At 40.8% G+C, this 23,842-nt stretch overlaps 1 protein-coding gene across 2 annotated transcripts; it reads left to right on the plus strand.

Moving 5' to 3' along the window:
• The first annotated feature begins 376 nt into the window (after nt 1-376).
• On the plus strand, nt 377-22,759 carry LOC117264279 (phosphatidate phosphatase LPIN2-like). Of its 2 annotated transcripts, XM_078162716.1 has the most exons (21): nt 414-475; nt 7,427-7,513; nt 9,438-9,638; nt 10,734-10,829; nt 11,704-11,999; nt 12,076-12,192; nt 12,360-12,486; nt 12,665-13,133; nt 14,117-14,216; nt 14,458-14,645; nt 15,993-16,086; nt 16,749-16,818; nt 16,920-17,003; nt 17,185-17,258; nt 17,764-17,920; nt 18,206-18,354; nt 19,444-19,530; nt 19,641-19,793; nt 20,821-20,935; nt 21,113-21,216; nt 21,316-22,759. In XM_078162716.1, exons 3-21 carry the CDS (start codon nt 9,447-9,449, stop codon nt 21,458-21,460), a joined length of 2,817 nt encoding a protein of 938 aa, XP_078018842.1. In that variant the 5' UTR covers nt 414-475; nt 7,427-7,513; nt 9,438-9,446; the 3' UTR covers nt 21,461-22,759. The 2 variants fall into 2 exon arrangements, with proteins under 2 accessions (XP_033494025.2, XP_078018842.1); XM_033638134.2 differs by lacking the exon at nt 7,427-7,513 and having other exon boundaries at nt 377-475.
• The last annotated feature ends 1,083 nt before the right edge of the window (nt 22,760-23,842 follow it).

Consider the following 23,842-nt stretch of genomic DNA (forward strand, 5'->3'; position numbering starts at 1 on the left):
TTTCGTTGGAGGGGCCAGCAATTGTATTAGGGTGGCCATGGCCCCCCCGTGGCCCCCTCTTGGTTGTGTCACTGTGCCTTACAGATACAGAGAGCTGCGACTACTGAAGCGATGTTAAAATATTTTTTTTAATGATCGTTTTTAATGTTTTCAAGTTTGTTTTGAGAGACAATTTTTATTTTTAGAAATGTAAATTTCTCATTAAAAAAATGTTCTGAGGGGACTTCCACATTTCAAAGGTTGACAGTGCAGGAGAACAAACATACAACTTTCCTCACATACCCCTAATAATGAGCCCCAATAATGAACCTGATCTTACGTCCTCATGCTGTAATCACGTGCACACTGAGCGCTGCAGAGTCACGTGGTTGTGTCGGCTTCATCACAGCAGCAGCAGAAGCTCACACACACAGACCGGTGGAGGAAGAGCTGACGGAAGGTGTGACTCCCTGCGGCTGAGCCTCTACTCCAGCAGGTAGGATGATATAATCAGCCCTCCTCCTCATTTAACAGCTCTGAATGAATAAAAACAGACAGGAAGTGTATTAATGCTGGTTAATGTGTCAGCGCAGTCTTTACAGGAGTCATTAGCGGCTGGTGTGTAACTCGCGAGTCCTGTTTGATACTGAGTGTCGCGTGTGAAGTGTTGTGACAGCGGATATCAGCGATAAAACACGGACTAGCAGACACTCTGTGTCTTCTCATGAAGACAAACCGGACATTTACTACTGTACGACATATTATTGCTATTTATAAAATTCCAGTCTGTCTCATAAATGTCTGTCTTGTCAAATTCAACCCTCCAGCTGTGTCCCTGAACGCCTCATAGATTTTATAATAGCCTACTTTGCTTCACCTGAAGATTTAACATCATCTACAGGTGTTGCATAACATAAATAGGAATGGTGCTATTATACAGACTTGACTACATCTTTATTATCATAATGAGCATTATAGTTTTCACACTCAGTGGCTGATAGTATATAGGATTTATCATCTGATTGTGTTAAACAGCAAACTGTCAAACAGAGATAAGGACCCTGATTTGTGATCAGTGTTCTGTATCATATCTCAGCTGTGATACAATAGTCAGTATTTACAGTATTTACTTAAGGCTGTTGTAATAACCGGATACCTAAGTCACCATACAATATTATTACAATTTTAAACGCTTTGCGATATGCTATTACGATAACATATGTTGTGATATACTGTGATTTATAACTTTTTCCAATTGTATATTATGTCCCCAAACTTTGTTAACATATATTTTATCTAATTACATAAAAGTTTTCAGTCTGTTCATCTCACGTCAGTCATCTGTAATGTACCTGGACTGTAAAAGCAACTGATTTTATAATTCTAGTCGGCTACCAGAAGTCAAATTTGTATTTGCAATATCCTCCTGAGACCAGAACTTTTGTTTGGTATATATTTTCATTTCTCTTAGCTATTTGTGATCAGTAGGACCCAATAAGTATAAAATACTTAACATTGTCAATGATAATAAAGTCCCAATGTCCTCAAACGAGCACTTCCTTATTAACAGTGTCTCAGCTTGTTACTGTTGCTAAAATCGGTCAAATTTTTTTCCATATCAAACTATAAACATTATTAATCATAAATGAACAAGTTTCAACCATAAAATGTGATCAGGTTTTGGATCTTGTTCACTTTTGTGTTGGGATCGGCTGCAGACTGACTTGGCAGAGATGGCTGCCAACTTGTTTTTACATGGATTAGTGTATGGTGCTCTTACTGCCACTAGATGGCATAAAAAAGTGTCCATGAACGGGGACAACAGGTCTGAGTTAAGTAGCCGACAAGAATTTGGTGATATGATACAATAACGATGAAGGAGTTCAATATATTGCGAATTAGTGCGATACTGTGTGCAAGGTGATATTTTGCCTTTTTTTAAAGATATAAATTTAGGAAAACTGTCATAGTAAAAGTAAAGAACACACACCTATATGCATAAAAAAGTTTACTTTTTATGTGTTCTTTTCGTCCAGTCGGACCAAAGGAACCAACAGTTGCCTTTAGTATTAAAAAATAAAATAAAAATGACAGCAGGGTGGATACAGTGTTTGAGAGATACTTAAGTGTGTCAATTCCTACAACCCTAATAAAGTAAAAAAGTCAATTTGTGGCGTCCATGTAAAGACACAATACTGCCACGCAAAATATCACAATACTCCCCAACCCCCTCAAACGCACCTCAGATTATTTTATTTAAATTTTAGCAGTTTACTGAAAACAGTGGAAAGGCAGAACTAAGCACACTTTAATATCTGTTTATTTATCGCAAGTAATAGCTTTATGGCAATATTCAATGTCGTTATCATATATTTCCTTCATGTTGTGCAGCCCTAGTCAAAACTGAAATATCACAACATCTTTTGGGTGGATTGTCATTTTGCTCATATATTCATGATCCCCAGAGGATTTATCCTAACCTTGGTGATCCCCTGACTTTTCCTCTGTGCCATCTGCAGTTTTAAGTGAAGTGTTGTGGAATCTGGGTGACTTTTTGAGCAAGTCAATTTGTGGCATCCGTGTAAAGACACAATACTGCCATGCAAAATATCACGATACTCCCCAACCCCCTCAAACACACCTCAAATTGTAACTGCTGTCTTTTCCTTCTTACAGTCACCAATACAGCTGATAAACCAGTGAATGTGGAGATATCCAAATTAATATTTTTCCCAGAGACCATATCACCCATACATAATAGGCTGCATTTAATGCTGAAATGATTAGTTTGCCATACATGCTCTGGTTGCTGCTCTTAAATGTGATGATTTATTGCATTTCTCTGTTTTATAAAATTATATATTCAATATTGTGATGTTTGGGACTGTTAGGCTGACACTTTATGGACTAAATTATTAACTGAATAAAGTAAATACCTGCAAGGTGCAGCCCTAGGTTCATTATCAGCGTACAGTTAGCTGAATGAAAACCCTTGTGATGTTAGATTTGTCAGGTGGCTGAAGTAAAAAGCTGCAGTGACACAATGTTGGTCAGAACAACAGTGAGTGACGCAGAATCACGTTGGACACTGGACGTAAAGTAAGCGGGACAAACGTGCCGAGACAGGGAAAGCTAGATTTGTCCTAATCTTGTAAACAGGATTAACACCTCTTAAGGCCCCCTCAGAGTGTCGTGAGATCTGGTTGTGCTGGATGTGTAATCATTAAGTACTGGGCATTTAGTAATGTAGCACAGAGAAGGACCTAAAAGACAAGCTACAGAGTTTAAAACTATGAAGTTATTACAGTTTGCTTCCTGTGAATGAGGAAATACAACACCTTCAGCTCCAAAAGTCTCTTTCTTTCTTTCTTTCTTTCTCTCTCTTCGTCTGTGTGCTGTAGCAGAGGGGTTTATATGAAGTGCTGTGGGAGTCGAGGCTTTTACTAAATTTGGCGTGATGTGTAGATCAAACAGACAGAGTGCAGTCAGCTCACTGGAGAGCTGTGGTTGTGCAGCGTTGTTATCACGACTGATGACTCTCATCTAGACTCTTCTGCTTTGTCCATTACATGAACATCGCACTTTCACTCTACAATGTGCTGTGGTTCACTGGAGGGGAAAGCCACTGCACATTACAGGAACACAGTGGGAAACTATTATCAACTGGTGGCAGAACACAGTGAATGCCTGCAGTACCTTTTGTCGCATTACTTATAACTGAGTTACAGCTGCGACTTTATCATCACTAAACAGCCATTTTTAGACATGCTAGCAGCGTGGCTGTAGGGATGGAAATGTTGTTCAGTTGGTCTACTACTTTGGCTGCTAAGGCAATAAGCACATCTCGAAAGAGTGCACTCAAGGATTTTTTTAGTTAGTTTAAAGACAGTATTAACAGAAAACTGGACTTAAAAATGTAACTACCCTTATTTTTCTATTGATGCCTTTTGTCTTAAGTTCAGTGTTCAGTTTGTTTGATAAAGGAATGTTAGAATAATGTCTTTCATTGTTTTAAAGGTCTAGTGTGTAGGATTTAGTGGCATCTAGTGGTGAGGCTGCAACATTGCAACCAACTGAAACTTCTTCAGTGTGCCAAGCATGTAGGAGAACTACAGCAGCTGACAAAAAAAGGCAAAATGTGAATGGTCCTATCCAGAGCCAGTGTTTGGTTTGTCCATTCTGGGCTACTGTAGAAACATGGTAGTACAACATAATGGACTCAAACTAGGACCTGCTCCCTATGTAGATATAAACGGCTCATTCGAAGGTAATGGAAACACAGCGATTCTTACTTTCCGGTGATTAAAGAAAACAAAGTTATGATTATTATGTTCTCTGGCTGCCAAAAGATGCCCCTAAATTATATACGCTGGACCTTTAACTCAACAAGCACTTTTTGGATTTGTATTTTATTTAAATTTTAGCAATTTATTGAAAGCAAAGGAAAGGCAGAATTAAGCACACTTTAATATCTGTTTATTTATCACAAGTAATATCTTTATGGCAATATTCAATGTCGTTATCATATATTTCCTTCATGTCGTGCAGCCCTAGTCAAGACTGAAATATCACAACATCTTTTGGGTGGATTGTCATTTTGCTCATATATTCATGATCCCAGATGTTTTATCCTAACCTTGGTGATCCCCTGACTTTTCCTCTGTGCCATCTGCAGTTTTAAGTGAAGTGTTGTGGAATCTGGGTGACTTTTTGAGTATTAACTGGTCAAATTTAGTTCATGACCTCTAACAGCTGCATCTCTATCAGCTTTACCTTCACCTCGGCGTAGAAACTAATGCAAAACAACTATAGCATGCTTAAATACGCTCAGTATGGTTGGCTTTACATCACACGCTAAATGGAGCTTTCAATGGGCCTTTGTCATTGTTTTTGCATTATAGAGTAAATGACTTATGAATTATTTAAAGAAGCAGATTAAAATGTTCCCTCAGGCTGTTTCAAGGTCTCTGTAGAGACTTTTCAGACTCAAGTTGGCGGTGACAGGGCCGTTACAAAGAGGTTATGTAAGTGTTTTAGGGCTAAAGGCTGGGGGAAATTTCCCTTTAGAGTTTGTGCTCAGTCACAGGGGTACAATAGGTCCTAGGATTTGTGCTGCATTGCACAGAGCAGGAGCAGGTTGGCTGAGGTGGACAGGGGAGGAGAGGAGGCTCCTGTTGGGGTGACATGGAGCTCTCAGAGAGGTCACCTGTAGAGCAGCAGGACCTACGGCTGCACCTGAAGTCCCCTTGGACTCTGGTGAGTTGGGGTGCTGGTGAGGTCTCGATTTGAATATGCAGAGTGAGTTATGCTTAACTGAGGCCTGTTGTAGCCAAGACAGCATTTAATTGACCTGATTTCTAATCCAAATCAAACACCTGTTGATGACCTTTCTATTGGAGGTGGCCAATAATGTATAAATGGATGGACAAATCACAGTAAAAATAATTTTATTTTGTGACATTATCTAATACTTTGAATTTTCTCAAAAATTGATGAAATGACCAGATGGGAATTCTGTTTTCTATTGTAATCCAGTTTATCACGTCTTACAAATCAAGATACTTTGATTACACTGATGCAACAGTCCTGTTAATCAAATCTTAACATAAAGCTATCCTGCTCATTGATTTGTAACATTCACCAACCAGACATATTAAACCTTAAAGGGTTACTCTGTAATTTCAAACCTGGATCCTACATTCCCATGTGTTTGTGTCTAAGTAACTAATGGGAACAACATATTTTGAAAGTGGTCCGGTATTGAATAAGAGGGCTGCAGCCGACAGGTGTGATACAAGCTGCAATTTAAGCACGAAAAGTGTTTGTTTTTGCCTCTGACAGGCTCAGAGTGTTATTCTTACTGTCCGGCAAATTATAGAAAGGATCCCTACAGAGATAGACCTTTTTGTAAAAGAGTAAGATCCTTTTTGGTAACTAGAAACAGCCCTGAAAAAAGCAGCAACCTCCAGCACTGAAAAAATGAAGCAGCAATTACCAGTTGCTGTAGCAGTGACTGTGTTTACATGGAGCAATTATTTAGTTTTTGCCCATATCTGAAAAGGACAATATTCCTACTGAGCTGTTTGCATGTCTTGATCAACTGTGCGAACACAGCATCCTTCTTTTATTTCTTCGACCGAGCGTCAACCTCCAGTGCTGAAAAATGAATTCGGTGCGGAAGTGCAAAAAACTGCATTTCCTCTAATGGCCACTTGAGGCTGGCTCCACAAGTGAGTCCTTCCCCACAGACCTCCATGTTAAAACGCCCAACTTTACAGCAGAAATTAGAGCTTTACAGCCTGGAACAAAAAATGGTTTTCGTCTCCAAAGCTGATTTCAACATTCATGACAACTGTACAGGGGGTGAAGTCTCATGTAACTCACCTGTTTACATTTTATTAAGACTTGCAATTATGCATAATTAAGAACTTGGTCGCCTTGAGTGACAAGCTGCCTATGGATAGTGTCCTTGGGCTCGCAGTGCGATCCACCCCTCACTCCTTCATAGCTCCACCCTCTCATCCTTATGTGGTCATGTCTGGCTCCAATAAACAAGATGACAGCCAAAATGCCAAACTTGAAGTTTTAAAACAGAAGTCCACGAAACAATGGGTGATGTCACAGAGGTTATGGCCATTATTTTATACAGTCTGTGCCCTGAAATCACTATCGCCAAACTCACTCATTTTAACCTCATAAAACACACTTTATTCAAAGTCCACAGAAACAAAATAAAACTCACAAAAACCATCTTGGTTTGTCTTTTCACTGCTCCAACGATCACTAACTCTGGTTTGGTTGAAAGAAACCCTCAATTTACCCAGTTAGATGTGAAAATATGGTGGCTCTATACACCCTGTTTGCCCCTGCCACTTCTCTGATGTCCAACCTCCCTCTCGCTTCTCTCCTGATATTTTCACACTGAACTGGGTGAATTAAGGACAGCCCTCAATACTGGACCAATTTCAAAAATTGTTCTCATTAGTCACACAAAAACATGTGAAAACAGGATCCAGGTTGAAAAAGTACCTTAGTTACCCTTTAATAGATAATAACATAAATGTTTAAACTTTAGTGTATCTGCAGACAAATCTCCCAGTATTTATCTCCACATATCTTCTTTATATTATGATATTGTTATCACATGAAAATCAGCAGCATTTAGGTGACACACTGTCGTCACCTGATGGTGAGTTAATTATCATGGCTATACTAGACTGAGCCTGAATGGTTTCAAAGTCCATCCAGCTGGTATGCAGCTCTGATTTAGTCAGTGTGAACCATTGTCCTAAATACTGAAACACACTGTTGTGGTGTCATTGTTCAGGCTGCATATACACACACACACACGCACACACGAAAAGTCCTTGTCCATAGGTCAGTTATTCAAACATTTATCTGAAAAATATTTGAGCTCACATTGAAAATGGTGTTTTGCCCTCCACAGTAATTACAGATGCTGAGCCCAGCTGAGAGCACATAATGACACTCATATGACAAACACCGACGTACAGGGAGGATCAAGAGAATCCAGGTGCATTAAAAAACTGGTGGAACACTCAGCAGTGAAGTGATGTGCTAAAATAGTGAAAATAGTGACATGTGAGTTTAAAAAGAGTTAAAGTGGCTGATTATATTGGCCCAAATTGTGATTTTTGGGGTGGGTTTATGTGTAGACAGAAACACACACTGTCCGCTCTGCGCTGGTCTGCAGCAGCCTTGTTGGTGCAGTCGAGGGCCAGATTAAGTCTTCGTCAGCTCAGGACTCTTTTGAGGAAAATGGGACAGAGCCACTGTGTTTAGGGACCGGCATGCATTTCCTTTGCAGACTATTCTGATCAACAGGAGCCTTACTGCCGGGACACTGACCTAGTAAGACGCAGAAAGAAAGTAGTGTGTGGTTTCACTCTGCTAGAGATTCAGGTGTGTTTTAACTTGTTATAGGAGCTAATAAATGCAGAATACTGTCTTTAAATACAGGCTCACTGGGTCATTTATGTTATGCAGCTTAATTCTGGCCTCATAACTTCATGATAAAAAAGATGTAGGCTATTTCTCATGGTTTTTTTTTGTTATAAAAAAGATAGTGATGCATTTAACTGTTAGGAAAACATATTGGCTAATCTCAGGCACTCAGAGTATAGTATATTTGTATTGGTCCATAAACCTAACAGAGAACACAATTCAGAATTTAACCTGACAGGGTGAAACTTTAAGAGTGTGACAATCATGAAACATGAGAAAAAAGATGAGTGAAGGTTTATGCTCACCCAACTTGACTCCTTTAAGTTCCCCCAGAAATTGATGTCACTTCCTGAAAATAGTCTCCGCAGGATTGTAGTCTTTTTTTCTTTTCGGTAGGCGAGAAACTACAAACTAACTGGGTGGAATGGGATTTCAGGTACACACAGTAAATGATGAAAATATTAAAGAAAAAACAACTGTTATTCCTCCTAACAAACACTCATATTATTTTTAGTATTTTATAACTTTATGGCTTAAAATTCTTGCGGATGTTGATTACCTCCTACTTTTTATAAAGAAGACCTTAATTTATATTTAAAGGGACAGTTAGGATTTTTTTTTTGTTGCGGGCTTGTGTAAGGTGCTTTGTAAATTAGTGTATTATCTACAGGAAATGGTGGTAGGCGTGCCAACAGTTTGGAGAAGCAGACAGAAGTACCACCATGGAAGCTTAGCAATGCACTGCTGTGGACTGGGGTAACAACAAAATGTATTTTAGCAGCTTAAAAAAAGGGCCCACCTTATAAAGATCAGTATTGGTTGAAGTGTATGCTATATTGAGAACACTATCACCGTTGTACCTTTCTGTCAGACAGCACAAAAGCCGCCAGACTCCACTGAGAAAAACAGTAATTTAAACTCGCTGAACACGGGAGCTGCTGGTCTACAGCTTCCTCGATCAGTTAAATAGTTTGTGTTATGATTGACTTTGGTGAATCAGAACTAACTCTTTAAAACACTAAAGCCAAACAATAACACAAACAAAAGAATGAATCCAGGCAGCAGAAGACGAGCAGCTCCTGTGTTCAGCGAGTTTACATTACTGTTTTTCTCAACAGAGTCTGGCTTTCAAGAGAGTGATATAAAAAGTTTCATTTCCCATCAGAAATTGCTGTCTGACATTGAGGTAAAGCTGTGAATATATTTTGAATAAATCATACACTTACACTGATATTGATGTGAAGTACTTTTTGCTGCTGACCCATCCACAGCAGTGCATTGCTTTGCCTCAGTGTTGGAACTTTTGCCTGCTTCTCCAAACTGGGAGCATGCCAACTGACATCTACTGTATATAATACACTGACTATGGATAAGTGCCTCATACAACCCCACTTCAAGAAATCCAAACTATCCCTTAATGCCATTTGTCATAAATGTTTGACGCATTTTAAAATTTGAATGCCCCATTTAATAAAGTGTGTTTTTATTGACAGGTGGACACCATGAACTACGTGGGGCAGCTGGCGGGCCAGGTGCTGGTGACAGTAAAGGAGCTGTATAAGGGGCTCAATCAGGCCACTCTGTCGGGCTGCATCGACGTGATTGTGGTCCGACAGCCTGATGGGACGTTCCAGTGCTCCCCTTTCCACGTCCGCTTTGGAAAACTGGGGGTGCTTCGCTCCAGGGAGAAAGTAGTGAGTGCCCCAAAAAATGATCATAATGACTGAATTTTGGATGCTTAGTTTTGAGTCTACTAGCTAAAAGTTCTGAGGCAATGATTTACACACACATTGTTAATTCTTTAAAAGAACATGAAAAGTAATGCCTGATTAATTGTGCAACTGAAGTGATTTTCCACCTCAAAACCTTAAAAAAAATCCCCCCTACCTTTATTGCAGTGGCAGTGCATTGTCATATTTCACTCATCCTGCAATCAAAACTCTGCAGTAACATGCAGTAAATTGTGGGATAGCTGCACAATACTTTTTCCAGCTCTCTAGTGGCCCTCAGCGCCTCTCCTTCCCTCTGAAGCTCTCTGAACACTTCCATCCAATCCACACTCTGCTTCTCTCAGAGCAGACTGCCCTTTCTCTCTATTTATAGACACTGTGTAGTTGTCAGCTGAGGACTAAGGTGGGATAGACAGACTTAAGCTCAATTTAGCCTCTTATTCTCAACCTCTTATTCTCAACCCATTCAAAAAAAGCTCTCAGGAGAGTCAGACGGTGCAGGAAGTCATCTGTTCGTGGCAGAGGAGACATCAAAGGATGTTTGTCATTGTTAAGGAACCAAGCAGGAAAAAACAGACTAATCTCGAGCGCTTGTAAAATGTCAGCATCTTGCAGACACCTTCAGTATATTTAGGTAATTTCCTTAACCTTTCTGATTATTTAAAGATAAAAAAGCATTGCTGTGCATACAGCCTACATACTGTGTTTACTTGTATCATATTGACCTTTTTATAAAAACCTAATTCCATCCAGGCAGCCCAGGTCTGAGTCAAACCTTGTCTGTTTAACACATGCACAGAAACTGGTGGCATTTGCTGAAAATAGCAAGCTTTTGTACAAGCTGTTCCCTGTTTTTTTTCTGTGGCTTAGCTCTAAATCTTAAGGTAAATCTGTGGCACAGTTTTTTTTTTGTCCATAAGCTTTGTTGTACATGCATATGGGGCTTTACTGCTATAAGCAGACCTCATTAACGTCTGCTAAAACCTGAAGCCAACTGAGGAGAATGTGGTGAAGTACACGGCAAAGCTTTGTACAGAGTTGTGTTGTTTGACTCTGCAGATTGACATAGAAATCAATGGGGAGCCTGTGGAGCTGCACATGAAGCTTGGAGACAATGGAGAGGCCTTTTTTGTGCAGGAGACGGAGAAGCACAATGTGAGTTTTCAACAGTTTATAATGATAAATGAAAGATTTTTATATTGAATTTCCGCTAAAGTGATGTTTACTAGTAGAAATAAATCACTGTGATGACAACATGAAACACTTCTTTATGCTAACATGCTAAGCTAAGATGGTGAACATGGTAAACAAATACCTGTGCAACATCAGAATGTTAGCATGCTGATGTTAGCATTTAGCTGAAAGCATAACTGTGGCTAGCAACAGCCTCACAGCAGCATGCAGCAGCTGTAGACCCTTAAAGCAGGATTTATACTTGTGCAGCAGAAACCATATATTGAGCCTGTTCACACCTGGTATTAATATGCGTTTTGATGATCCGAGCACCATGCATCGACGCTAGAAGTTCAAAAGGGCCCAATGCACAATTGTTACAGCCACAATTCCACTAGCTGCTCACTAGCATGCTTGCTAGTCACATTAGCGGTTTTGTCGGTACAGCTGGTCGGTTTCCTTCCAGAGGGCAAAGCGATGGATGGCCATGCAACACTTTCTCCAACTAGTCACAAAATGGGCAAGTTATAGAGTGAAAAAGAACCACCATGTCCTGTGTTGATGACAGAGTCATTGTCACAGACACACTGGCTTGTACTCCACAAAACATATGTGATCAAATGCATCTCAGACCACATCAGCAAGGGGTTTGAGTGGTCAGATCAAAATGCATCTTTGTGGTCGTTTACATTTCCATTTAGCACTGTCCACTTGTGATCAGTTCACCCAAGATACATGTTAATACCAGGTGTAGACAAGCTCACTGGCGTGCAAATTAATCGTGTGAAAAAACCCCCATAAAACACCCCTGGTGTCTAAAGGCCGGTGTATAAAGGTTTTTCTTATCTCAACACAGGAGATTGTCCCAGCCCACCTGGTGACCTCGCCCATCCCTACAGAAGAGGCCCTGCTCTGGAGCAGGGACCCCAGATGTGGTGGATCAGCAGCAGAGAACACTCAGCCTCTGAGTCCAGAAGACTCTGCTTCTGGAAACCTCCCACCCTGCTTCAGCACAGCCGGGAAAAAGAAGAGGAGACGCAGGAGGAAGCACAAGGCTGAGCCACGCAAAGAGGAGCAAAGCACACCTGCAGGCGGGGAGCTGGAGCTGTGTGAGCTCAGTTCAGATGAGGAGCACAACACGCACAATGGACGGTAAGTAGAAAAAGCTGTTTTTTTATCTCTTATTCATCATAAGCCTTTTATTAATTTCATTGTTTCCTGTCTTCAGGGGATCTACACTCTCCGTGATGAAGGACAATATGGACCACAGGCAACATTCCCCCCTTACTGCCCTCGAGTGGGACAGCTACCCTTTCTCTGATGGAGACTGGTCCCCCTGCACTGCGTACGCCACCCACTCATTCTGTCCTATCATATATTTACATTGTTCATACAAGCACAGGGAAACAATGAGACAGTCCACTTTATCAAAATAGGCAGGGCTGAGTAAAACAAATCGCTCCCGTGACTTCATGACCGCTGACTCAGTAGAAATGTGGTGTTTGCTTACAGCAGGGAGATGTCGGAGCCCATGTCGCCCAAGAGTGACTCTGAACTGATGGTGAAGCCGGGAGAGAGCATGCTCAGGGCCGAGTCCCACATTCAGTGGACCTGGGGAGAGTTTCCAGAATCCACCAGGGTAAGGCTCAGGTCTAGACTTGTAGGGTCTGGCCTAAACTTTGAGATGAGGGGAGATTGGTAGGGTTGAACTGCAAGTTCATATCCTCATTTATTCAATATGTAGAGGCTTGGTGAAATTTTTCGGAAATGCATGCACGTATGTTTAAGCTTTCCCTGCTTGCCTTTCTTGCATTCAGGTCAACAAAAAGGACAAATCAGAGCCAAAGACGCTGACCATCACTCCCTCTGAGAACACACATTTCAGGGTTATCTTGAGCACAGAAGCCATGGAGGAGAGGGACGAAGAGAGAGCCACTGATCCCATTTGCAGTATTGTAAAGCCAGAGCCTCGGACCATCAAAGCTGATGAGCGCAGCTGCAAACCACAGCCCCCTGAAGCTTCATCGTGCAATACAAACATTACCAAGCACAAGCAGGATATTTCAGATTTAATGTCAAGCAGTTTTACCTCTGAGGCCATTTCCACGAACTCTGACCTCAGCCTAAAAAACACACGCAAGACCAGGTGGACGTCTTCGCCACCCAGCCGCAGGAGCAGCGGCTCTGCTGCCAGTGGAGGCAGTAACATGGCTGGAGACTCGGCAGCAGCTTGTCCTGAATCAGGCGCCTCCTCTAAAGCCACCGACTCCCCTGCCAAGAGGAGAGGTAACACAACGTCCTTTATAACTAGGTTTCTGAAAATACAGAAGTTGTTGGTTCTGTTTCTCTATAAAAAAAGGATCGTCTTAGGGGCTGTATGAAAATTATTGGAATGGAAATTATGCTCTTAGGGCAGGGTGTTTTGGTGGCATCTTGGCATGTCCAACTATTAACTCCGTCAAATACACCGTGCTCAACATCACCCCACCGCAGACTGTATGGGTAGTAGCTGCTGCAGGTGTGTGAGCTCTACGGTTATTTATGAGTTCATCGACAGAGTTGAGTTGTGTCAGTGTCTGTGTGAGATTCTTGGGACCATTAAAGGTCTGGGTGTTACATGCTAGCGCGTGCTAACAGGGATGTTGAACTGATTGGCTCTGGAGACGGCAGCAACAGAAAGTTCCCTTGGGGGTTTGGGATGGTCGGGGATCTGACAGCTCAGTGCGATAGCTATTAAATGCAGGTATTGTTTGACTGGAAATCTTTTGATACTGCCCTCTCCCTAATATCTCAAGATAATATAATTATGGCAAGAATAGGAAGATTGTAGGCTACCAAAAAATAAAGAATGCAGCTGCTTCCTGTTTTTGAGAAAAAAGCAATTATCAGTCACTGAGTACAATGAATGGGGGGAATCAAACAAATAAATGTATTTAAAATAGGCTATAAACCTTTAATTCTATCAGCCTTTGACATGTTTACAGTTTATATAGAGGCTTATTATAATTCTAATGGTTCAGTAATTCTTATGTAGCATCTGAAATGACGTGGGGAAAGTCTTCAGTAAAACGTCAGATTTTGTGAGTGTACTCTACATACACTCTGTGTGAATGTTGTAAGTGAATGTCAACAGGAAGGATGTGGTTTCTGAGTCTATATTCTGTGTCTGGGGCTGCGCTGCATTCACATGCAAAGAAAAGGAAGTGGAAAGGAAAAAAATGAAGTCAGCGATTTCTGAGAAGGCGTCTCTTTTCCTGCTTTTATAAAAGGTGTGAGGAAGAGGAGCCAACATCAGGGGCCTGAAGATATTTACCTGGATGACCTGAATGCACTTGAACCTGACGTTGTTGCCCGGTACTTCCCAAAAAGGTACAAACCTGGGAATCCAGGTATTTAATTATGTACAGTATGAATATAATATGTATGACAAAACATTCAATTCCAACTTCTGGTACTTAACAGTTTTCAGTACTTGTTCTGTGCACCCACAGTTGGGTTTGTGCTAAAAATACTGATGTATGATACCCAGCCCTACTTGTATGGTTGCAACTGTTAATGCAACTCAGTGGTTGCTGCTGAGTGAAATCAGATTGTCTGTGTGTGTTTTCAGTGAGTCTGAGCAGGTTCCTAAACACTGGGTTGAGATGGGGAGGCGCTCTGGATCCCAGTCCCCCCAGTCTGTAGGCAGCGCAGCAGCAGACAGCGGCACCGAGTGTCTGTCTGACTCTGCTGGTGACCTGCCTGACGTCACCCTGTCGCTGTGTGGAGGCGTTGCTGAGAACTCAGAGATCCCTAAAGGTAATATTAGCAGCAATTACCAACTGCAGTAACAGTGACTATGTTACATGCACAAGATATTCAGTTTTTGCCCTTAACTGAAAAAGACAATATTTCTACTAAGCTCTTCACATGTCTCGTTCAACTGTGCGAACACAGCCCCCCTCTTTTATTCCTTAAACCAAGCAGCACCCTCCAGGGCTGAAAAATGAAGTCAACGTGGAATTGCCAAAAACTGCAGTTCTTTGAACGGCCACTTGAGGCTGGCTTGATCCTCATAGACCCCCATGTTAAAGTGCCCAACTTAACAGCAGAAATTTACATATTTACAGCCTGATACAAACAGAAAAGTACAAACTAATTTCAACATTCATGACAACTGTATAAGGAGTGAATATTTATATGACTTAAAGTTAAGCAAAATTAAATGTGTGGCCAGGCAGTGTCCTCTGTCAGTTAGATCCACCCCTTGCTTCTCCACAGCTCTAATCTCTCGTCCAAATATGACCAGTTTTAGCTCAAAAAAACCAAGATGGCGACGACTGGAATGCCAAATCAGAGGTTTCAAAATGGGAGTTCACAAACCAGTGGGTGACGTCATGGTAGCTATGTCCATAATTTTTACAGTCAACCTGTTGATATCCAAGTCTTTCATAATGTTTAACAGTGGGTGTGGGCCTTTCTTTTGGACGTTTATCTTTGCTGCAGTCTTGCAAACTTTTGCCTCGGTGGTGTGTGCGAGGTGACTATTATAAGGCAAGAGGCCCTGTGTCACAAACTGCAGTAAAAACCCCAGCTGAGACGCACCTTTTGAATGCTGTACACATGTCCAAAGAATGCCCGTGATATCTGCATATGCAACATGTCTCAATCAGAAGATGCTACATTTGGAAAATGTAGTTTTTAGTTCTTTTTTTTAAAAAAAAAAAGAATACAGGTTGGAAAGTAGATTTTGAAAGCAGCAGCTGACTACACTATACTGCAGGATTCTAATAGTTATCTTGCAAATGGAAAAAGAGATTTATTGTCTGTTTGCCTGATAAATCATTGCGTAGTTGCACTTGTGTCATACACACATTTTACTATTTGACCTATATTATAAATTTCTTTCTTGAATAGCATACATATTTCTTTTCTCCAATCATTAGTTTTTAGCACATTAGAGCACCACATTGCATTTCACCAATCATATTACTAAGTTATGTGACAAATAAACCTTTGAATGACTGTTAATAAGGATTAAATAAGCAGGATGCATAACATGTTTTGACTGCCCTGCTTCTCAGCTGCTGCATCCTGATGATGTTATTAATATTATGAGCAATTTTCATAATCTACAATCAGGCTTTTATGTTCCATTTATTCCAGAAAAGTTCATGGAGCACATCATCACCTACAATGAATTTGCAGAGAATCCAGCAATCATTGACAATCCCAATTTGGTGGTGAAAATTGCAAACAGGTGAGTCTTCCTCCTTAATTCACAGTCACTGGACTCACAGTTTAATTAATATGATTCATTTAAGATATACTATGCAGGATTGTTGCTAACTGTTTGTAAACACACTCTCCAGCTGAAACCAAAGTTAAAGCCAGCCCCAGATTTACTCTGGTTTTGGTGTTGTTGCGATATTCAGCCCACTCTCACTCTGAACTCGTCACATAAAACTGCTTTGTCAGTGATTTCAGCATCAAAGACCAATGCAAAGAGGCACCTTTCATGATGATATGATTAGCACCGGGTGCATCAGTTTTAGAGGCATCGGGTGACAACCCAAGTCGTCAAATACCGCCCCTTTGTCAGTGGATGTTAGCGTAAGACACGGATGAAGACAGACACCCGTTACGTCGGTATAATATGCCCAGGTTAGTGGCACTTTGAAATGCCTCCAGCAACTATCACAACATAAAGAGTGACAAAGTCCATATAGGCAGGTGGGACAGAAGGTGGATGGGTCCAACAAACTTTGGACTTTCACCTGGGAGCCTGCTGGTTCCTGTGTGAATTTTAAGCAAAACCATGATGTTTTTTTTGTTTGTTTTTGTAGGAAAATCCTGCACAGTATATCTTTATTAATAATGACATAACATGCACATTACAGCTAAATAAACCTTTTTTTCCAGGTATTATAACTGGACACTGGCCGCACCGTTGATACTAAGTATGCAGGCTTTTCAGAAGAACTTGCCAAAGGTATCCTCTCAATCTAATGTGTATATAGTGTACTCTTGGATCTTATATAGTATGTGCTCATACATATCTATTTAAACATGAATAATTTATCTGGATGGCAGGCTACAGAGGAGGCCTGGGTAAAGGAGAAAATGCCAAAAAAGTCTGGACGCTGGTGGTTCTGGAGAAAGAGCAGCGTTAAGCAGGTACTGATTACGTGACTCAGCCATCTGTGTGTTTACAGTAACATGGACGTCAGTCTGACTTTGCATTGTAAATGATTCTAGTCAAATGAGGAACAGGCTGTCAGAATGCATCAGTAACCATAACATCCCTGTTTTGCATTTCTATGACAACGTGGCTGATGGTGTCTCCTCCTCTCTTCAGTTATCATCAGAGACCAAGTTGGAGAGACAGGAATCCAGAGAGAGCCCTGCCCTTCACCAGGCCCCAGAAACACAGTGAGTCAGCAACAAAAGCTGTGGCTTCCTCACAACACTACAGTCACACACCAACACAAGCAGTGTTGGGTAAACATGTCCCACACAGGCTGGATTAGCATGTTAGTCAGAGAGCAGTGCTGTCATTTTATGACTCATAAACTCATCACAGAAAATTCAGGAGAACAACTTTAAATATTGCCTGAGCCAGGCAGCTGGGAGTTTGTAGTTTGGTCTAGACATCACTAAAGATACATGTAGGTTTTATGTAGAATAAGAAGTCAAAAAGATTCTGCACATTTAATTTTTAACAAAGCAGAGTAACAGGCAGATGATGAGGTCTGCTGCCCTCTAGTGTCTGTAAATGATTCTGCAGGGTTGTCTTGTTGACCCTGAATCACACATTTGTAAATATGGCTTTATGTCAGTGTGTTGTCTTGTTAGTGAGCTTATTTTGATGTACATTTGTCTGAATTCAGTTGCAATTGTTTGCTGGTCTCTCTTCAGACTGTATTCTCTCCTGCAGGCAAAAAACAGCAGAGTGGTCGAGCGACGATGAGACTAAAGAGCTGAACGCTGTGGCACCTGCTCTGCCGCCTACTGAGCACGTGCAGACACAGGGCCCAGCACCAGCGCCCTGTCACTCCTACAAGAAGTCCCTCCGTCTGTCATCTGAGCAGATAGTAAGACAAGTGATCACTGAAAAAATTAGTCAGAGACAGTCTGCTGTTTATTTGAAAATGTCAAATGAAGCCCGGTGAAAAAAGTCGAACTAAAAGGGAAGAGCAGAGCTTTCATTTATTTTGTTTATTTTTTGTGTATGTAACAGTAAGATACCATTATTGACTCCCTGTTGCCTTAAAAAGTGACTGTATTTCTTCTTCCAATAGTTGTACAGTCTTAAAAGGATGATAAAGTGCTTAATCTGCATACTCTTTTAAACTCCATTCATCTTCTGTCTCTTACAGGCCAGCCTGAAGCTGAGGGAGGGGCCTAATGATGTCACTTTCAGCATAACCACTCAGTATCAGGGGACATGTCGCTGCGAGGGCACCATCTACCTGTGGAACTGGGACGACAAGGTCATAATCTCTGACATCGATGGCACCATCACCAAGTAAGAAGAAGTCTAAATATGCACCTCTTCATAATTATATTACGTTTATTCTTAGGTAGCGATAATAAATAACTGTTCTGAGGCAGGTCAGGCAGATTTAAAGGAATACTTCACCTCCAAAATGACCATTTGTGTATCAGTTACTCATTCTGTGTTATGTTAAATAAAGGAAGAAAACCTAGTTTTTCTCTAATGCCTCCTCTGTGAGCAAAGATTCCAAAAACTCAGAAAATGCTTGGTGAATTGAGGTCATAGGGGGCCACGTTTAACAACAGCAAAACTATATCAAAACATCTGTTTACAAGCTTTCATGCACCTTGTGCAGTTTAATCCAAGTCTCATTTATCCAGTCAAATGCTCAGTACTTCCCAAACACACAGCCCTTTACGACAGAGAACTGATCTGAAAGTGAGACATATGTATGCTTTCTTCAGAGCCAGACCCCATTGACAAAAACAGTCATTTTACTTCACTGAACACAGGAGCTGCTGGTCTAACACCGTTAAAATCAGTTCCTTAGTTTGTGTTATTGTGTGACTTTGGTGTTTTAAAGGGTTAGTTCAGATTCAACAAAGTCACTTAATAACACAGATGTACTAACTGATCAAGGCAGTGGTAAATCAGCAGCTACTGTGCTCAGTGAGGTAAAAATGACTGAGTAAAATGATTTATAAATGGAGTCTGGCTTTGTAAAGAGTATAGATAAGTATCACTTTCAGTTCATTTTCCTGTCACAAAGGGCTGTCCTGTTTGGGAAGTACTGAGCATATATGACTGTAAAAATGGGACTTGGATTATACTGCACAAGTTGTGTGAGAGTTTGTAAACACATGTTTTGATAGAGTTTTTCTGTGGTTAAACGTGGACCCTAATGACTTAAATTCATCAAGAACTTTTTGGATTCGTCGTTCACCAGAGCCATGTGGTAAAAACAAAGTTTTCTTCATGAATTAAACAGAAGACAGGGTGAGTAACTGATATACAAATGGTCACTTGTGAGGTAAAGTATTCCTTTAAAATCCTTCAATCTAATTTAGAAAAAATGTGAAATTATTTTTTTTATTGAGTACCCTAATTATCCCCTCACAGATCAGATGTGTTTGGTCAGATTCTGCCTCAGCTCGGAAAAGACTGGACTCATCAAGGCATCGCCAAGCTTTACCACTCAGTGCATGAGTAAGATCCAGATTGATCACTATTCTCTCAGTGTTAAAGATGACCAACAGTGAAGTTGCTCTAGTTAAAGTAAAATTTTTAATCCATCAATTAACATCTGACTGCTACAGGAATGGTTACAAGTTCCTGTACTGTTCGGCCCGAGCAATCGGCATGGCTGACATGACCCGAGGATATCTGCACTGGGTGAACGACAGAGGGACTCTCCTCCCTCAAGGACCCCTCATGCTCTCTCCCAGCAGCCTCTTCTCTGCCTTCCACAGGTAACAAATCCTTTACCTGAACATTTACTCTAAGTTATTTTTTCAGTCAGTAGCATTATTTGGAAAAGGCAAGGCACAAGTTAAATTCATTACAGGATTTAAGTGCTAAATGTTTATCAGCCTCTTTTGATTGACCAAGGATGATGCAGCATTAACAGATCTCTGACATTGGTGGTGATGGTTTTAGAGTTTATTTAGCGCCAAGAGAAACTAAATCTCAGAGTTATGGCTTAAGTGTCTCTATTTTGGAAATTTGTCTATAACGTGAAGAAGTATCAACATAGACAGCTGAGAGGCAGGGACTAAGGCACGACTATTCACACGTTCTTGCTGTGAAGTGAAGGACGGAGGTTTGGTTGGTGACAAAAGCTACCACCATACACATAACCTGCCACCAGAAGATCCAACAGCAAAATTCAACTGCATTAGCATGTTTCAAACAGTAGAGGGCAGTGGCTTTACATATTTTGGACACAGGATGTAGAATTCATATACTCACATACACACAACTACCTTCTTGAAGAGGTGGTCTTGGTCCAGTTGTTTTGGTGCGCCCCCAAGTATGATTGCTGAGTTCGCACCTGCCCAAACGAACCACTCTTAGGGGGCAAACGAACTTGAGTTAGATTGAACCGAACCAAACAGTGCAGGTGTGAAAGCACCCTAGTACAATATTTGCCTCTGAGACTTGGTATAAGTATAAAGGTCGTAAAATTGAGATATTAATTCATCCCAATACAATAACAGCAAATCTGCTTTGTCTTCTGTTTGCTGGACTGTAAATGTTTCAGTGTGGGTCACACTAGTTATCACATCATCCTGCACTGTTCAGCATCTAAAGACAGACTTGAACAGTATTGGAAAACCAAAATCTCCACTAACCTGTTTCTCTCTGTGCATTTTGGACATTATTTGACTCTAAATGGTCATATGTGATTGAAATGGTCTAAATTTAAACTAGGCAGCTGCAGCAGCAGTGAAAGGTCAAAGGTTAAAGTCTGCAATCCTTTTGTATTTCTCTTGTTAGAGAGATCATCGAAAAAAAGCCAGAGAAGTTCAAGATCGAATGCCTCACAGACATCAAGAACTTGTTTTTCCCAAACACACATCCCTTCTATGCAGCCTTTGGGAACAGAGAAAACGTAAGTGTTAACTTGTTGTTACTGTGTCATTTTAAGTTTGGATCTTTTCCTCACCATCACACACTTTTCTTCATCACAGCAGATTATATTTTAATGAAAAAGAGGTGTAATGTTTTGTTCCGTTAGATACCATTTCTCTGACAACGATCCTTATACTCTTTCCCTCCTGTGTTTAAGGACGTGTTTGCCTACAAGCAAGTGGGCGTGCCCGTGTGTCGAATATTCACAGTGAACCCCAAAGGGGAGTTGATCCTGGAGCAGGCCAAAGGCAATAAAACATCGTAAGTATGGAAGCATCGATGAAGTCATTGTTTGCTCCGGTCAGCTGTTTCTCTCACACAGATGTTTATTGTTCCCATCGCTGCTTTTTTGCTTCACAGATACAGCCGGCTCAGTGAGCTGGTGGAGCACGTTTTCCCTTTACGAAGTTCACAACACAACGCCACCTTCAGCTGCCCAGAGTTCAGCTCCTTCTGTTACTGGAGGCAGCCGATCGCTGAGGTGTGTTTTGAGGAGCTGCTGTAACTTAAACTGATGTGAATGTTTCAGTGAAATACTTGAAATCAGGTTAACTGAACAGTTACGTCTGTACGCACTGGCTTATATTATTGATAGTTTTGTAATTGTCAGTTTTTAGGCTACTGGAATAGTTCGATATTGTCTTAGACACATTCCACTTTAGGGGAAAAAGTTTGGGATATTTATGTATTCCTTATCTTTTAATGCACATCATCTTCTCACTCTGAGCTTACTCCCTTCATGGTCTTGTGCTCTTGTGCTTGAGCTACAGTCAGGAGGTGTATTTGAAGACTCTGTCAGCTTCTGGCACGCACCACAGCCAAAGTATGACTTATCAGTTATTGTTCTTACCATTTGCATAGTTTTCCTGTTACAAAGCTTTATGAGAATATATTCCCTCAGCACTTACTCAGGCGGCGGAGGTGCTTTAACTGGCCACTGTTCGCTGTGAAACAAAAATACTGACTGTACTGCTCTCGCTCTCTGACTCGTGAGCTGTCATAAAAGTACAAGGTAATATATATAGCAGTTGTTTTCTTCCATTTAAGGCCTTATTCACTCTTTAATAGTCTTCGTAGCTTAGTGATTTTGCACTGTTGTGCTATAAAGAAAAGAATGTGAAATATTTGGCTCATAGGTAATAATTGCATCACTGCAATTATAAAAAAAAAAAGTCCTTTCTGTACTTTAGACACTGCTGCTGTTTGGTATTAAGTATTTTTCCAGATGAAGATTTAGTTAGTTAGACTGATAGCAGACAACTATTTTTGATGAACTGATCTTTGCGGGATGTTTTTGTCAGACTTTGCCATTGTACAGTATATTAATGTTATGCCTCGTTTTTTGTTATGATCATTTTCACACCCAGCAGCTGCTGTAAGTAAAGAAAATTGTGAATTCTTTCTATGAAAGTGATTAACTTTTGTTATTTCCTGGTTTTGTGGAGTCATATTTCACTTTTCAGTGAAGATACTTTGCTGCTGCTTCATGAGTTTTCAGTAGATTGTTGTGATTACCTCCTGATAATCCAGGTTACATGATGATGTAACAATATAAGCACAAAGTATGTTTTGGACGACTGTTTTATGAATGCATTCAACTGTTTGATCTGCTTTCTATTTGTTAGATAGTGTGAGGTGAGAAAACGTGAATTATTTAAAGTCATTTTATAGTTTAAGTATAAACTCTGTACATATTATATTTACTGTGTTATTGTATTAATGAACTGTTAAATCAAATGTTGGATGATGCTTTTATAAAAGCACAAACTGTATTTGAAAGAACAATTAAAGCTTATTTTGCACATTATTGAGGATTTTTCATCAATAAGAAATGTGTGTGTGCGTGCGTGTGTGCATGCGTGCGTGCATGTGTGCGTGATTACATCACCATCAACAATAACACTGATGTCAGACATCTGCAATAATGACAACTAGTGTGAACTGTAGGATGCTGTTTCTAAGAGAAAACAAAACAAACACTGAACTGACTGCCGACTACACCTGCCACAAAGAAGGAAGCGTGCATCTACTGCTTGATCTACTGAAGGCATGACCAGTCCCTCTGACTGGCTAGTACTTGTTGCCTTTGTTGGTTTGGTTTATGTCCCAGACATGCCAAACCAACATCAAAGAACTAGCAGCGACAAAGGCCGACTGTTGTGTTGCCTCGCATCACCTGTGTCTTGGCCAAAAAGTCGCACCTTAACAGTCGCCAATCAGCACGTACATCCTGTGCCTCTGTGAGAGGAACTAACTCCATAACCACAGGCGACAGTAGTCTGCATTTGTTATTTAAAAAGGGAAACTGAAAGACTGACAGGACGGATTGAAGATGCTTGTTAGCCAGTTAGCACATTAACAACACAACCTGATGCTGAAAGAACTAAGGATATTTACCGTGAGAGAAGAAAAACACAGTTATGAATTGTTTCTTCTACACAGCTCAATGGCTAAAACAAATAATATTACCTCATATAGAATGCTTGTTTCGATCTCGAACCCTCTTGAATTTGGTCATTTGTTTACTTTCCTCATGGGCTGCCAGAGTGATTTCATTCACCAAGTGAGTGATCTGATGCCGTTTCAACATGCTCAATCAGCCCAAAAATAGGCAACAAGCCCACTAATGCCAGCTGTGTGGACACAGTGGAAAAAACTAGGGAGACGTATGCTCATTGACTGCCCAGCATTGACCGACGACCGACCGTTGGCTTGGTGTGTCAGGGCCCTGAGGCAAGAGGAGTGAGACTGGTTAGGGTTAGGCTAAAAATGTTAGGATAAGTCATTCTGAGGCAGAACAGAGCGGGTCATGCCTTCACTCTGGGAAATGCAAATTTACAAGAGGATGCCATTAATGTTTACATCTCATGCTGTCATGAGCATGAGC

This window comes from Epinephelus lanceolatus, chromosome 20, assembly GCF_041903045.1.
Source record: "Epinephelus lanceolatus isolate andai-2023 chromosome 20, ASM4190304v1, whole genome shotgun sequence".
Taxonomy (NCBI): domain Eukaryota; kingdom Metazoa; phylum Chordata; class Actinopteri; order Perciformes; family Serranidae; genus Epinephelus; species Epinephelus lanceolatus.